The sequence below is a fragment of the Lithobates pipiens genome, unplaced genomic scaffold, assembly GCF_037356315.1.
Source record: "Lithobates pipiens isolate NorthernLeopardFrog02 unplaced genomic scaffold, aLitPip1_a1.2 Scaffold_35, whole genome shotgun sequence".
Lineage (NCBI taxonomy): Eukaryota > Metazoa > Chordata > Amphibia > Anura > Ranidae > Lithobates > Lithobates pipiens.
This window is the reverse complement of record NW_027507811.1, coordinates 23,983,528-23,996,676: the sequence shown is the minus strand read 5'-3', so window position 1 is coordinate 23,996,676 and position 13,149 is coordinate 23,983,528. Positions and strand designations below refer to the sequence as shown.

At 47.3% G+C, this 13,149-nt stretch overlaps 1 protein-coding gene across 1 annotated transcript in view; it reads right to left on the bottom strand.

Annotated features, from left to right (window-relative positions):
- The window catches only part of LOC143956162 (uncharacterized), a 713,750-nt gene that overhangs the window by 685,726 nt on the left and 14,875 nt on the right, over positions 1-13,149 (bottom strand). The window contains exons 7-8 of the mRNA XM_077466270.1: positions 562-671; positions 173-355 (exon numbers count right to left, since the gene is read on the bottom strand). Coding sequence (XP_077322396.1) covers positions 173-355; positions 562-671 — 293 coding nt within the window. The remainder of the gene's footprint in view (positions 1-172; positions 356-561; positions 672-13,149) is intronic.

Genomic DNA, 13,149 nt, shown 5'->3' with positions numbered 1-13,149 from the left:
GTAGAAGAAAAAAATAAAAATAAAAATTCTCTTGCCCGTAACTAAAGTGAACACAGTTTCACTCTCTAGTAAATCCAACCATGAAGGAATATTTTTGAAGGAACCACACAAACCCCCCCCCCCAAAAAAAAAAAAAAAAAATTGGCAATGCGACATTCCCAGCACCGCTCACCTCTCCTGTCAGCAGCTCGATGATCTTGTTGGCAAGCTTCAAAAGTTGGTAGTTGTTTTTTCTCTTCTGGAAAGGCCCGTGAAGCTTGCTGGTGCTATGGGCATGGCTGCTTCCTGCGGACCCCCCGGCGTGGCTGCTGGAAGCCACACAGTCACCAGATGACTTCTTCACAACTATGCAATCCTATAAATCAAAAGGCGTAGATGTTGATCAAAAACAGTGTTCTAGAAATCACAGCTTTCAGAAAGGGGAGATGCCAATGTAGGCGGCGGGGCACACAAAGCAAAAAAAAAAAAAAAAAAAGAAAGAAAGAAAGAAGAAGAGGAGAGAGAGGTAAAGAGTCAGGTCTCCCCGACTAGGTGTGTGGTTCCTCCCAGAATCTTCCTCACCTCTCCGGTCAGCAGGTAGATGATCTCCAGGGTGATGTTTATTATCCTCTCTGACATCTCACTCTTGCCCTTCTCCATTTTGCCCTTCTCCATTTCCAATCGAGGGGTTCCTGGTGCAGAACAGTGGACACCAAAATTACTATTATTATTGTAATAAATATAAACAAGACTAAATACTATAAATATAATACTAGCAGGTAGGTCTACTACTAACGATTATTTTGATAATTGATTAGTTGGCCGATTATTGTTTCAATAACCCCCCCCCAAAAAAAAGTGTTGTGTATAATTTAGTTAATATGTAAAGTTTAAAAAAAAAAAGGGGTCAATTTATTCTTATTCTGCAGTGGTAAATATAAATAACCAACTATATGGTTACAGAGCAAAATCTCTAATCCATTCTGAGAACAGACAGAAGAGATATACTGTATATACCATTAGAGGGGAGATATATACTGTATATACACCATTAGAGGGGAGATATATACTGTATATACCAGTGGTGGCCCATCCATTCCTTCCTGGTTTTCTCCGTGTGCTCAGTGGAGAGGGGAGGGGCCTCCCCTCTCCACTGAACACACGGGCATTAGTCCTCACGGCGGCCATCATTTTGTAGCCCGCCGGAAGCGACTTTGTTCTCACACTGAGAACAAAGCACCCGGCCGGGCGGATGCTGGTCGGCACGATCGATTGCGCCACAAAGCATCTCCAAACCCCGCCAAAGAAGCGATGCGTCTGCAATCTCCTGATTGCATTGACGTGGCGCTTCCCCATAGTGCACTGTGTCCGGCACCCGAACACAATGCACTTAGTTAAAAAGGACATTTTTTTTCCGTAAAAGGTGCAGATTCAAAAAAAAAAATATATTTTTTTATGGATGGGACGTCACTGGTATATACCATTAGAAGAGATGTACTGTATATACCATTAGAGGGCGATATACTGTATATACTATTAGGCCCCATGTACACGGGACACTGCTAAACGTACGTTCAGAGGCAGTTGGACGCTTTTTTCAATTACCCCTGAACTCATTCAATGATATCCTATGTGACCATGTACACAGTCTCGTTTATTGCCATTTTTAGGCAGTTGCATTTAACAGCGTTTCTTTGAAAGCAAAAAAATGGGTTCAGACACCGAAGATTTCCAGGTTTCAGACGCCAAACGCGGCACCGCGTTTTCCTTTATAAGTGTTTTTAAAAAGGTGCCCTATTTTTTTTTTTTACATTAAAAATCTCAAAAAATTATGGCAAATGATGAAAAAGAATTAACAAAAATATTTTAAAAAATTGTAATTGCTTGCAATGATTCATACACCATTTATATAACCTAAATGAGCACTTGATCCAATCCAATACACCACTAGCATTGCTGTTATCCGAAGTATAATTGGAACCCACGTGTTGTTAGATTTGAACAAGCAGCTTGTGGCAAGTGATGGGTAGGGGTGCAACAGATCGTGACCGATCCGTGATCCGAACGGGCCGACCTGTTCGGATCGGCACCCCATGCGATCCGCGGAGTGGTCCGCGGCCTTAGGAAAGACCACGGCTTCGGCCTAGCTCCGGAGCGGGCGGCCATCTTGGTACACCCGGCGGCTGCAAGCTGCACGCTGATGTCACCCCCAGCGCAAGTTGTTCAGCCTGTCTCAGCCCAAGTGAAGGAATTCCGGAGGAGTCACGCTGGATGCCTTGCTTGCCCTCATTCAAAACTTCTATTCAAATAAACAATGTGGATGTGGATGTGGGGGGGGGGGGGGGGGGGGGAATAGTGTTATATTTTTTTGCTGATCCTAAAATTGATCCGATCCGTGACTCTGATCCGAGTAACGATCCGATCCGTGAGTTTTTTGATCCATTGCACCCCTAGTGACGGGGCAAGTGGATAATCCGCAACTTGTGGGTGGCAAGTGGACAATCCATTGCAAAAACAAAAAAACACCAAAAAAAAACAACAACACAGAAATAGAGAAGTTGTCTACTTGTATTTGCCTCGCTTTGCTGCTGCTACTCACTCTGGTCAAAATGGCTGAAATGGCTAACCAACAATGTTTTTTGAGCTTGGAGAGGGTCTTAAATGAGGTAATCTTAATAAACGCTTCTAGACACAAATGCAGTTAAACGTGGCATGCAAACGCGGCGTTTTAAACGCCGGTTTCAAGGTGTCAAAAAAAAAATTCAGAGGACTTTGCCTCAGCGTCCCATGTACATGGGGGCCTTAGAGGAGATGCATGCTGCATACAGCGCGAGGCGATGCATGCTGCATACAGCGCGAGGCGATGCATGCTGCATACAGCGCGAGGCGATGCATACAGCGCGAGGCGATGCATGCTGCATACAGCGCGAGGCGATGCATACAGCGCGAGGCTAAGCATACAGCGCGAGGCGATGCATACAGCGCGAGGCGATGCATACAGCGCGAGGCGATGCATACAGCGCGAGGCGATGCATGCTGCATACAGCGCGAGGAGATGCATACAGCGCGAGGCGAGCATGCTGCATACAGCGCGAGGCGATGCATACAGCGCGAGGCGAAGCATACAGCGCGAGGAGATGCATGCTGCATACAGCGCGAGGAGATGCATGCTGCATACAGCGTGAGGAGATGCATGCTGCATACAGCGCGAGGAGATGCATGCTGCATACAGCGCGAGGAGATGCATGCTGCATACAGCGCGAGGAGATGCATGCTGCATACAGCGCGAGGAGATGCATGCTGCATACAGCGCGAGGAGATGCATACAGCGCGAGGAGATGCATACAGCGCGAGGAGATGCATACAGCGCGAGGAGATGCATACAGCGCGAGGAGATGCATACAGCGCGAGGAGATGCATGCTGCATACAGCGCGAGGAGATGCATGCTGCATACAGCGCGAGGAGATGCATACAGCGCGAGGAGATGCATACAGCGCGAGGAGATGCATACAGCGCGAGGAGATGCATACAGCGCGAGGAGATGCATACAGCGCGAGGAGATGCATACAGCGCGAGGAGATGCATACAGCGCGAGGAGATGCATACAGCGCGAGGCGAAGCATACAGCGCGAGGCGAAGCATACAGCGCGAGGAGGTGCATGATGCATACAGCGCGAGGAGATGCATGATGCATACAGCGCGAGGAGATGCATGATGCATACAGCGCGAGGAGATGCATGCTGCATACAGCGCGAGGAGATGCATGCTGCATACAGCGCGAGGAGATGCATGCTGCATACAGCGCGAGGAGATGCATGCTGCATACAGCGCGAGGAGATGCATGCTGCATACAGCGCGAGGCGATGCATGCTGCATACAGCGCGAGGCGATGCATGCTGCATACAGCGCGAGGCGATGCATGCTGCATACAGCGCGAGGCGATGCATGCTGCATACAGCGCGAGGCGATGCATGCTGCATATAGCGCGAGGAGATACATGCTGCATATACACTATTAGAGGAGAGATATACTGTATATACACTAGAGAGATATACTGTATATACTATTAGAGGAGAGATATGCTGTATACACTATTAGAGGAGAGATATACTGTATATACACTAGAGAGATATACTGTATATCAGGGGTTGACAAATTTGCTTGGAATCTAGGAGCCAGCTAAAAAAGTTAGGAGCCAGGTCCGTGACGGCGATCTGGACCTGTCCCTGGCCTGACATGGAGACGAGTGAGGGGAAGATAGCCCCCAGCTCCCCACCTGTCTCCAAGTCATTGCCCATAGCTCTTAGAGGGACATTTTTAAATTGCATTTTAGTGTAAATATGAGATGTGAGGTCTCTCTGACCCCAGATCTCATATATAAAAGAGGACCTGTCATGCTTTTTTCTATTACAAGGGATTTTTACATTCCTTGTAATAGGAATAAAAGTGACACACATTTTTTTTTTTTTTTTTAAAGAACAGTGAAAAAAATAAAAATAAAAGTTAAAATAAGAAAAAAAAATGTTTTAAATGCGCCCTGTCTCACCAAGCTTGCGTGCAGAAGCGAACGCATATATGAAAGCGGTGTTCAAACCACACATGTGAGGTATCGCTGCGATCGGTAGAGTAAGAGCAATAATTCTAGCCCCAGACCTCCTCTGTAACTCAAAACGTACAACCTATAGAATTTTTTAAACGTCGCCTATGGAGATTTTAAAGGGTAAAAGTTTGTCGCCATTCCATGAGCGGGCGTAACATTATCTTTCACAATATAAAAAAAAATAAAAAATTGGGCTAACTTTACTGTTGTCGTTTTTTTTTTTTATTAAATAAAATTTTTTTCCCCAAAAAAAGTGCGCTTGTAAGTCCGCTGTGCAAATACGGTGTGACAGACAGTATTGCAACGACCACCATTTTACTCTCTAGGGTGTTAGAATAAATAATAATAATAAAAAAAAAAAAATATATATATATATATATATATATATATATATATATATATATATATATATATATATATATATATATATATATATATATATATATATATATATATATATATATATAATATTTTTTTTGTTTGTTTGTTTAGGGGTTCTAAGTAAAGGGATGGAGAAAGACTGGCAGGTAATCCCATTAGCATTGTTGGTTGTAATTCCAACGGCCACCACAAGAGGGCGCCAGATTCCAGAAGGAACCATAGGATCACAGAAGGCCTCAAAGCCGGGGGCTCAATTACCGGCCGCCTGCGGCGCGGCCCGACGCGATCGCGCGGGGGGGGGGTCCACGGAGACGGGATACCCCCAGCTATGCTGCCCCAGGCGCAAGGTCGCTGATTCTAGTCGCCAATGCGACCTGGCGACCGGGTTTTGTCGAGCACTGCTGTATATACACTAGAGGAGGGATATGCTGTATATACTATTAGAGGAGAGATATACTGTATGTAATATTATTAGAGGAGATATATACTGTATATACTATTAAAGGGTGAATCTGGTAAATATCAGACTCCGAGATCAATTTTTTTTATTTTATTTAAAAAACAATGTCTTCCCTTAAAAAAAAAAAAAGAAAAAAAAAAAGTCATTTTAAGAACGTTCATTCAATTTTCTAATCGTTAGTGGGGTCAAATCAACACCAAAAAACACATAGGGGTGCACCAGGTCTAAGACATTTAGTAACATAATGGGGTTAAAAAAAAATGAGGCCTTTATAGTACAGAAAATAAAAAAAACAATCACTACTATAAGGGGTAAAAAAAATTTACTGTAGAACTGTGAAAGTAATACTTACAGTAGCTATTTGCTCTTTGTACACAATAAAGGACTCATTTTAGTATTTTTTTTTTTTAACCCCCACTATGTTACTGGCCAATTAACAGATTCTGAAAATAGTAATCGATTAATTTCATAATCAATTAGTTGTTTCAGCCTCAACAACCAAAATACACGCCAACGATGACGGAGTACAACACGTGTCAAACACAAGGCCCATTACGCCATTTCTTGTGGCCCTCGCACCTCTCCTGCAGCTGCGGCACACCCTCATCACTGCTTCCACTCATATCAGCAGAGAGGTCAGAATTCCTCCTACAGATCCTGTGCAGCCACAGAGAGGCTGGTCTCTGCTCCCCCATCTCAGCAGCCGGCAGCAGAGAGGACAGAACTCCTCCACGAGATTCTGAGCTTCTCCATGCAGCCGTAGGAAGGCTCTTCCCTGCCCCCCCCTCCCCCCCCAACCTTAGCAGTCGGCAGCCGAGAGGGCGACAGAACCCCCTCCTACAGATCCTGCACCTCTCTGTGCAGCCACAGCACAACCTCATCTCCGCCACCCCTGATCTCAGCATTCGGCAGTTCTTCTCCAGACCCTGCACTCTTTTTCCCCAATCCTGCCCTCAGCTTTGTCAATGCAACAACACACTGGGGGTGCACTGTGATGTAAGAAAGGATGGAGGGGGCTCTTGACATCTGATGTGGGGGGGGGGGGGGGTGCGGGGGGTAATGTTCTGGACATCTTGTTTTACAAATATAACCAGCACTTTGAGGGCAACCATAACGCTGATGCAGCCAGCAATGAAATGGAGTACACCATCTAAATGCCCATAACTGAAGTTCTAATGAACGTAGGTGAGAACCTTCCTCCTTGTTAACCTACTTCTACACAGGCTTTCCTCCCTTCAGTCTATCATGAATGCTGCTGACAGACTCATCCACCTCACCAAAATGCTCGGTACCAACCACCCCTCTCTGCCAGTCCCTCTTTCCCAACAAACAAAATCCAAAATACTAGCATATATAGTCATCCTCCAGTTTATTCAGCTAATTCACGTCTCAGAACGTCACCCAAACCATCCTCTTCACTCTTTCCAAGAAATCCTGCTCTCTAGCTCCCTCGTCATCTCCTCCCATGCTCACCCATCCTCGAACTCCCACTCCATTCTGTCCAGTTATCTACCATTCCTGATGCCTGAAAGCTCAACCTCCCCCCCCACCCCAGTCCCCTTGTGCCAAACCACTGCAGTGAAGAAGATGAGAACGTCTGTGTGTGTATGTGTGTGTGTGGGGGGGGGGTTGGTCAATATGCTTACCTTATGCCAAGTTTCTGCCTGTGCCACCTAGGTGAGGGCGACATCACCAACCCACCAGAGAGATGCCAAGAAATGCTGACTATCCCAAACCTCATGAGAAAATGGCCCTGTGTGGTGATGAGAACAACGTCTCCATACAAAGTTTGGGCTACCGAGCATTCCTCTGGATTTTGGCAAACAGCATGGTGGCACCACCCCCTGCAGTACAGAAGCCAGGTAAAAGAGAAGTATAAATGGGCTTCCATGCAGAATAATCCCCAGCTATGTTCTAGTCCCCTTGGGAGTTTTGGGTGTCACAGCTCCTCCAATTATACTCTCCAATATATAAAAGAATGAAAAAAAAAAAGCCAGACGGGATGATGGGAGCCCTCTTTTAATGGGCACAGCAGGTGTACAGACCTAGGAAACCCCCATATTGGGCACAGCAGGTGTACAGACCTAGGAAGCCCCCATAAATGGGCACAGCAGGTTTACAGACCCAGGAAGCCCCCATAATGGGCACAGCAGGTTTACAGACCTAGGAAGCCCCCATATTGGGCACAGCAGGTGTACAGACCTAGGAAGCCCCCATAAATGGGCACAGCAGGTTTACAGACCCAGGAAGCCCCCATAATGGGCACAGCAGGTTTACAGACCTAGGAAGCCCCCATAATGGGCACAGCAGGTTTACAGACCTAGGAAGCCCCCATAATGGGCACAGCAGGTTTACAGACCTAGGAAGCCCCCATAATGGGCACAGCAGGTTTACAGACCTAGGAAGCCCCCATAATGGGCACAGCAGGTTTACAGACCTAGGAAGCCCCCATAATGGGCACAGCAGGTTTACAGACCTAGGAAGCCCCCATAATGGGCACAGCAGGTTTACAGACCTAGGAAACCCCCATAATGGGCACAGCAGGTTTACAGACCTAGGAAACCCCCATAATGGGCACAGCAGGTTTACAGACCCAGGAAGCCCCCATAATGGGTACAGCAGGTTTACAGACCCAGGAAGCCCCCATAATGGGCACAGCAGGTGTACAGACCTAAAAGGCCCTCATAATGGGCACAACCGGTGTACAGACCTAGGAAGCCCTCATAATGGGCTAAGCGGATGTACAGACCCAGGAAGCCCTCATAATGGGCTAAGCGGGTGTACAGACCTAGGAAGCTCTCATAATGGGCTAAGCAGGTTTACAGTCCTAGGAAGTCCACAATGGGCACAGCAGGTATACAGACCTAAGAAATCCCCAAAATAAGTGCAACAGGTGTACAGAGCCAGGAGCTGAGAGCAGAGATGGTGGAAGACCCTCATAAGGAGTACAGCAGGTGTGCAGAGCCAGGAACCCAGCCAAGGACAGGTAGGAATCCCTCATAATGGGCACAGCAAGTATACAGACCAGGAACTCATCACAGGGATAGTGGAGAACCCCAATAATGGGCACAGCAGGTGTGCAGACCTGGGAACCCAGAGAAGTAGGAACCTCTCATAATGGGCATAGATGGCATGCAGACCTAGGAATTGAAGGGATGGTGGGAACTCCTAATAATGAGAACATCAGGTTTGCAGACCCAGGCCCTTGTCACAGGGATGGCTATCACCTCCCGAGTTCTCAAAAGATAGAAGAAACTGAGTGTGTTTAAATACCCAGCATCCATAGGACACAAACCGTAAGTGGATTAACCCTAAAACTGTGGCATCTACTCTGCATCCTAAACCTAAAAACCAATTCATGAGAAAACCACATCAAAATTTTAGGACTTCACAGTAAGCCTAACTCAAGCATGATATGGGTTTTCTTGTAATGGTTGGAACCATCTGGTGTATTTAGAAAGCGCTCAACAAAATGATTTAAGACACAAACTTCTTAAAAGCCAGACAACCAACATCTTCAGGTATCCAGTGTTGAAGCTCTTTCTACGTCTCTCATGACCGGAGAACTCTGACGCCCAACTGAATGTTTTTCTATAAGCCTCAAGTAATGTTGGATCTTTCTTCATGGCAAGCTAAAAGGCCTATAGAATGGATATGAGATATAACTATTCGGCCTGTATTTCAGAAGACGAGTCCGTATGGAAGCTCCTGGCCTGTAGGGTCCAACCAAGAGCTTGCATCCTAAAAGTCATAGTAGTTTGCCATCAATAATGTCCAACCTGACACCACCTAGTTTATGGTGGTATATGGCGTGTCCCATGGATTGTTATTTTTGACCCAAACCCTCATAAGGAACCCAACAGACTTTCAGATCTCAATACGACCCCCCACTTGCCACCAGAGAGAAGTGAAAAGACTCGTCATTGGACAATTCTTGTATTTGGGAAGGCTGCCAAGATTCATCAGACCTGGGAAGAACTGCGACAAGTCTTGATCGCCCAAATCTAGGAACCCCACCGATTGGACAAAGCGCAGGTGGTGCAACACCAGGGAGAACAGCTACGATTTGTCAAATTTCGAGATTGGCCGGTTTCTACTGGTGACCGTCCCGGAGAAATTGGCCTTTGCAGGTCGACCATGGAAAGTCGAGAGTAAAAAGGTTGGGAAATCTGATCGATCCTTCGCTTTTCTATGTAAGAAAGGGAAGGAGACCACCCACAAGCCAACACAGGTTGGCCAAGTCGGAGGGAACTCTACAGCGCCCCCAAGTGGAATTCCCCCTCAGCCATCCATGCCAATGAGACATTGGTTGGTCTATGGGCAGCCTTAGGGCGGAAGATCAGTTGATGACCCTGAGATGTGGGCAGGAAACACCCTAAGGCTGCTCAGACATGGGGATGACATGGCTTATTACCTGTATGGGAGTCAGCTCAGCCCCGCGGCGGTAACTGGAGGCCCTTTTCCTGCTTTAGGGCCCCCCAGGAATTCCCCTGCACGCTTATCCGGGAGGAGGAGAGGGCCGGGCGCTTTTTTTCCCCCTTTCGACGAAATCCAGGGCTCCAACAAAATGGCCGCCGCGCTCCTGCGCCGACGACCAGCGCTTGAATCCATCGGTGGGAATCTTTTCCGCCTGGTGTCCGTGTTTCATCAGATTAGGCGACCCGTCAGAATGTGTAACGGAAGTGACGTTTAGTCGCCGCCCTCTTGCTACACCCCGCACTCCTCTACAGTAATGATACACTGAGAAGAGGGGAAAGCGGACATCTTGTTACACCCACCGGAGTTTTGCATTTTACACTTATTTTTAACAGTAAAGGGAGTTTATATAGTGAAATACAGTACTTAGAACTCCGTCTGAATGTTTCATTTTAAAAGCAGCTTCTGTCAGATTAGCGATCCTATGAGATCAGCAGACTTTCTGCTGCTTTTAAAATTCAACATCTAACCAGTCAGATTGAGGTCTAAGCACTGTATTTCACTATATAAACTTAGCGTACTGTTAAAAATAAGTGTAAAATGCAAAACTCCGGTGGGTGTAACAAGATGTCCGTTCCTTTTTCTTACTGTATCCTTACTGTGGAGGAGTGCGGGGTGTAGCAAGATGGCGGCGACGAAACATCACTTCTGTTACATATTCTGACGGGTCGCCTAATCTGACGAAACACCTGTACGTAGCGGTGCGCTTGGGAGGCGGTGCCCTGGCCTCTTCCATATATGGTTTGCCCCTTTGGCGCATGTCCAGCGGGCGTAGCCACAAGCGTTGGTTGAGGGGGAGGTGGCGGCGGCCATGATGACTGAGGGCAGGAGTTGCATAAATTCTCGAGAGTCAATGGAGGCCGCCATGAAGATTGTGGGCAAACTTCTGCGATGAGTGTGGTTTTAGTATTCAAATCATTGAAATTATAGTATAAGTATGCAATGTAATATCTATACGAGGTGTGCCAATTTAATTCCCTAGCAGCTGGGTAAAGTAGTCCCCTTGGGAAGCAATGTACTTTTCTTATAGTTGCCAACATTGTAAAAAAAAATGTATAGGGACACTTTTGTGTCTGTAGGCGGAGTCTTATTATAATTAGGGAGTGGGGCATTCAATTTTATGCGTGCTGTAACTGGCAAAGGAAAATGCAGCGCCCCCAGCGGAGTCCCTCCTAACATCAGGTGTCCTCAGCGGAGTCCCTCCTTACTTCAGGTGCGTCTCTCATTACATCAGGTGTCCTCCGGCAGCAGAGTCCCTCCTTACATCAGGTGTCCTCAGGCAGCAGAGTCCCTCCTTACATCAGGTGTCCCCAGGCACCGGAGTCCCTCCTTACATCAGGTGTCCCCATTGGAGTCCCTCCTTACATCAGGAGTCGCCGGGCAGTGGCGTCCCTTCTTACATCAGGTGTTCCCATGCAGTGGAGTCCCTCCTTACATCAGGTGTCCTCAGGCAGTGGAGTCCCTCCTTACATCAGGTGTCCTCAGGAAGTGGAGTCCCTCCTTACATCATGTGTCCCCAGCAGAGTCCCTCCTTACACCAGGTGTCCCCAGCAAGTCCCTCCTTATATCAGGAGTCCCCAGCAGAGTACCTTCTTACATCAGGTGTCCTCAGGCAGTGGAGTTCCTCCTTACATCAAGTGTCCCCAGCAGAGTCCCTCCTTACATCAGGTGTCCCCAGCGAGTCCCTCCTTATATCAGGAGTCCCCAGCAGAGTCCCTCCTTACATCAGGTGCCCCTAGAGGAGTATCTCTTTACATCAGGTGTACCCAGTGGCTTCCCTCCTTGCATCAGGTTCCCCAGAGTAGTCCCTCCTTACATCAGGTGTCCCCAGCAGAGTCCCTCCTTACATCAGGTGTCCCCAGTGGAGTCCCTCCTTACATCAGGTGTCCCCAGTGGAGTCTCTTGGCTCTGCCTCTTGTTGGCAGCAGGCCACGGGGTTGGCGGCAGCTCCATTTGCAGGTCTCTTTCCCGTGTGTTCAGTGGAGAGGGGAGAGAATTGTCTATTTGTACACTTGAGAGAGAAGCTGATTGACTGCAAGGATCGAAGGCCCCTACTCTCTCCACTGAACACACGGGGAAAGAGATCTTGGCCATATTTTCAGGAGCAGAAGTTGCTTTCAGTGCCAAAAACAGTCCCGATTCCCTGGACAAAAGCAAAATCCTGGGATTTTAATCGGGACAGCCTCAGATCGGGACGAGAGTCCAAAAATCGAGTGTATCCCGGGAAACCGGGGACTGTTGGCAAATATGTTTTCTGGATGATTTTGCCCATTTCTACAATTCATTTTCTGGAACGCTGCACAGTATCTTTGTCGCGGTGCGCTGGATGTTCTGAATGTCATCAAATCTGTGTCATTCTGAAGCATTTTTACATTTTGGCTGGCCAAAAGGTGCAGGGTGCTAAGTCAGGGGAAGAAGGTGGTTGGTCGAGTTTCAGAATTCAGGATTTCTGAGCCAGGAATTCGCCAACACTTTATGCTAGACAGGTACAATTGTCTTTGGTCCACATATAAATTCGGACAACATTTTTGGTTATTCCTTAGATTCGGATATATATGCGAATCTCAGGCCGCGTACACACGCGCGGACTGTTCGCCCATCTTTGTCCGTCCAACAGTTTCGGCAAACAGTCCGCTCAAACTTAGCATGGACGGACATGGCCACACACGACGGACGAACAGTTTGCTGAAACCGTGCGCGATGACGTGAACGGCGCGTACGACGGGACGAAAAATACGACGTCCTATACACTGCATTATAACTTTCGGCATGAAAATCCTTTCTGAGCATGCGCGCAACTTTGTTTGACGAACAAGCCTACACACGAGCGGACTGTTCGCTGAAACAAGGTTTCAGCGGACAGTTTTACGGAATTTCCGAAAAACCTTGTCCGTCAAACTGTCCGCTAAAACTGTCCGCTGAAAGCCCACACACGAGCGGACTGTCCGCCCAAACACTGTTCAGCGGACAAAGTTGGGCGAACAGTCCGCCCGTGTGTACGCGGCCTCAGAATAAAATAATAACGAACTTCGTTTGATTTAATTTCATATATTTTCTAACGAATTCCAAATTTTCGAAACGATTTGAGTTCGGATCGGTGGAAAAATGATCGTGGGATTCAAATTCTGTGTGAAGAATAGCTGGTTGTCAAAGCGGAGTCCCGTCCCCCCCGTCCCCACAAAAAATTTAAAGTCAGCAGCTACAAATACTGTAGCTGCTGACTTTTAATATTAGGACACTCATCTGTCCAGG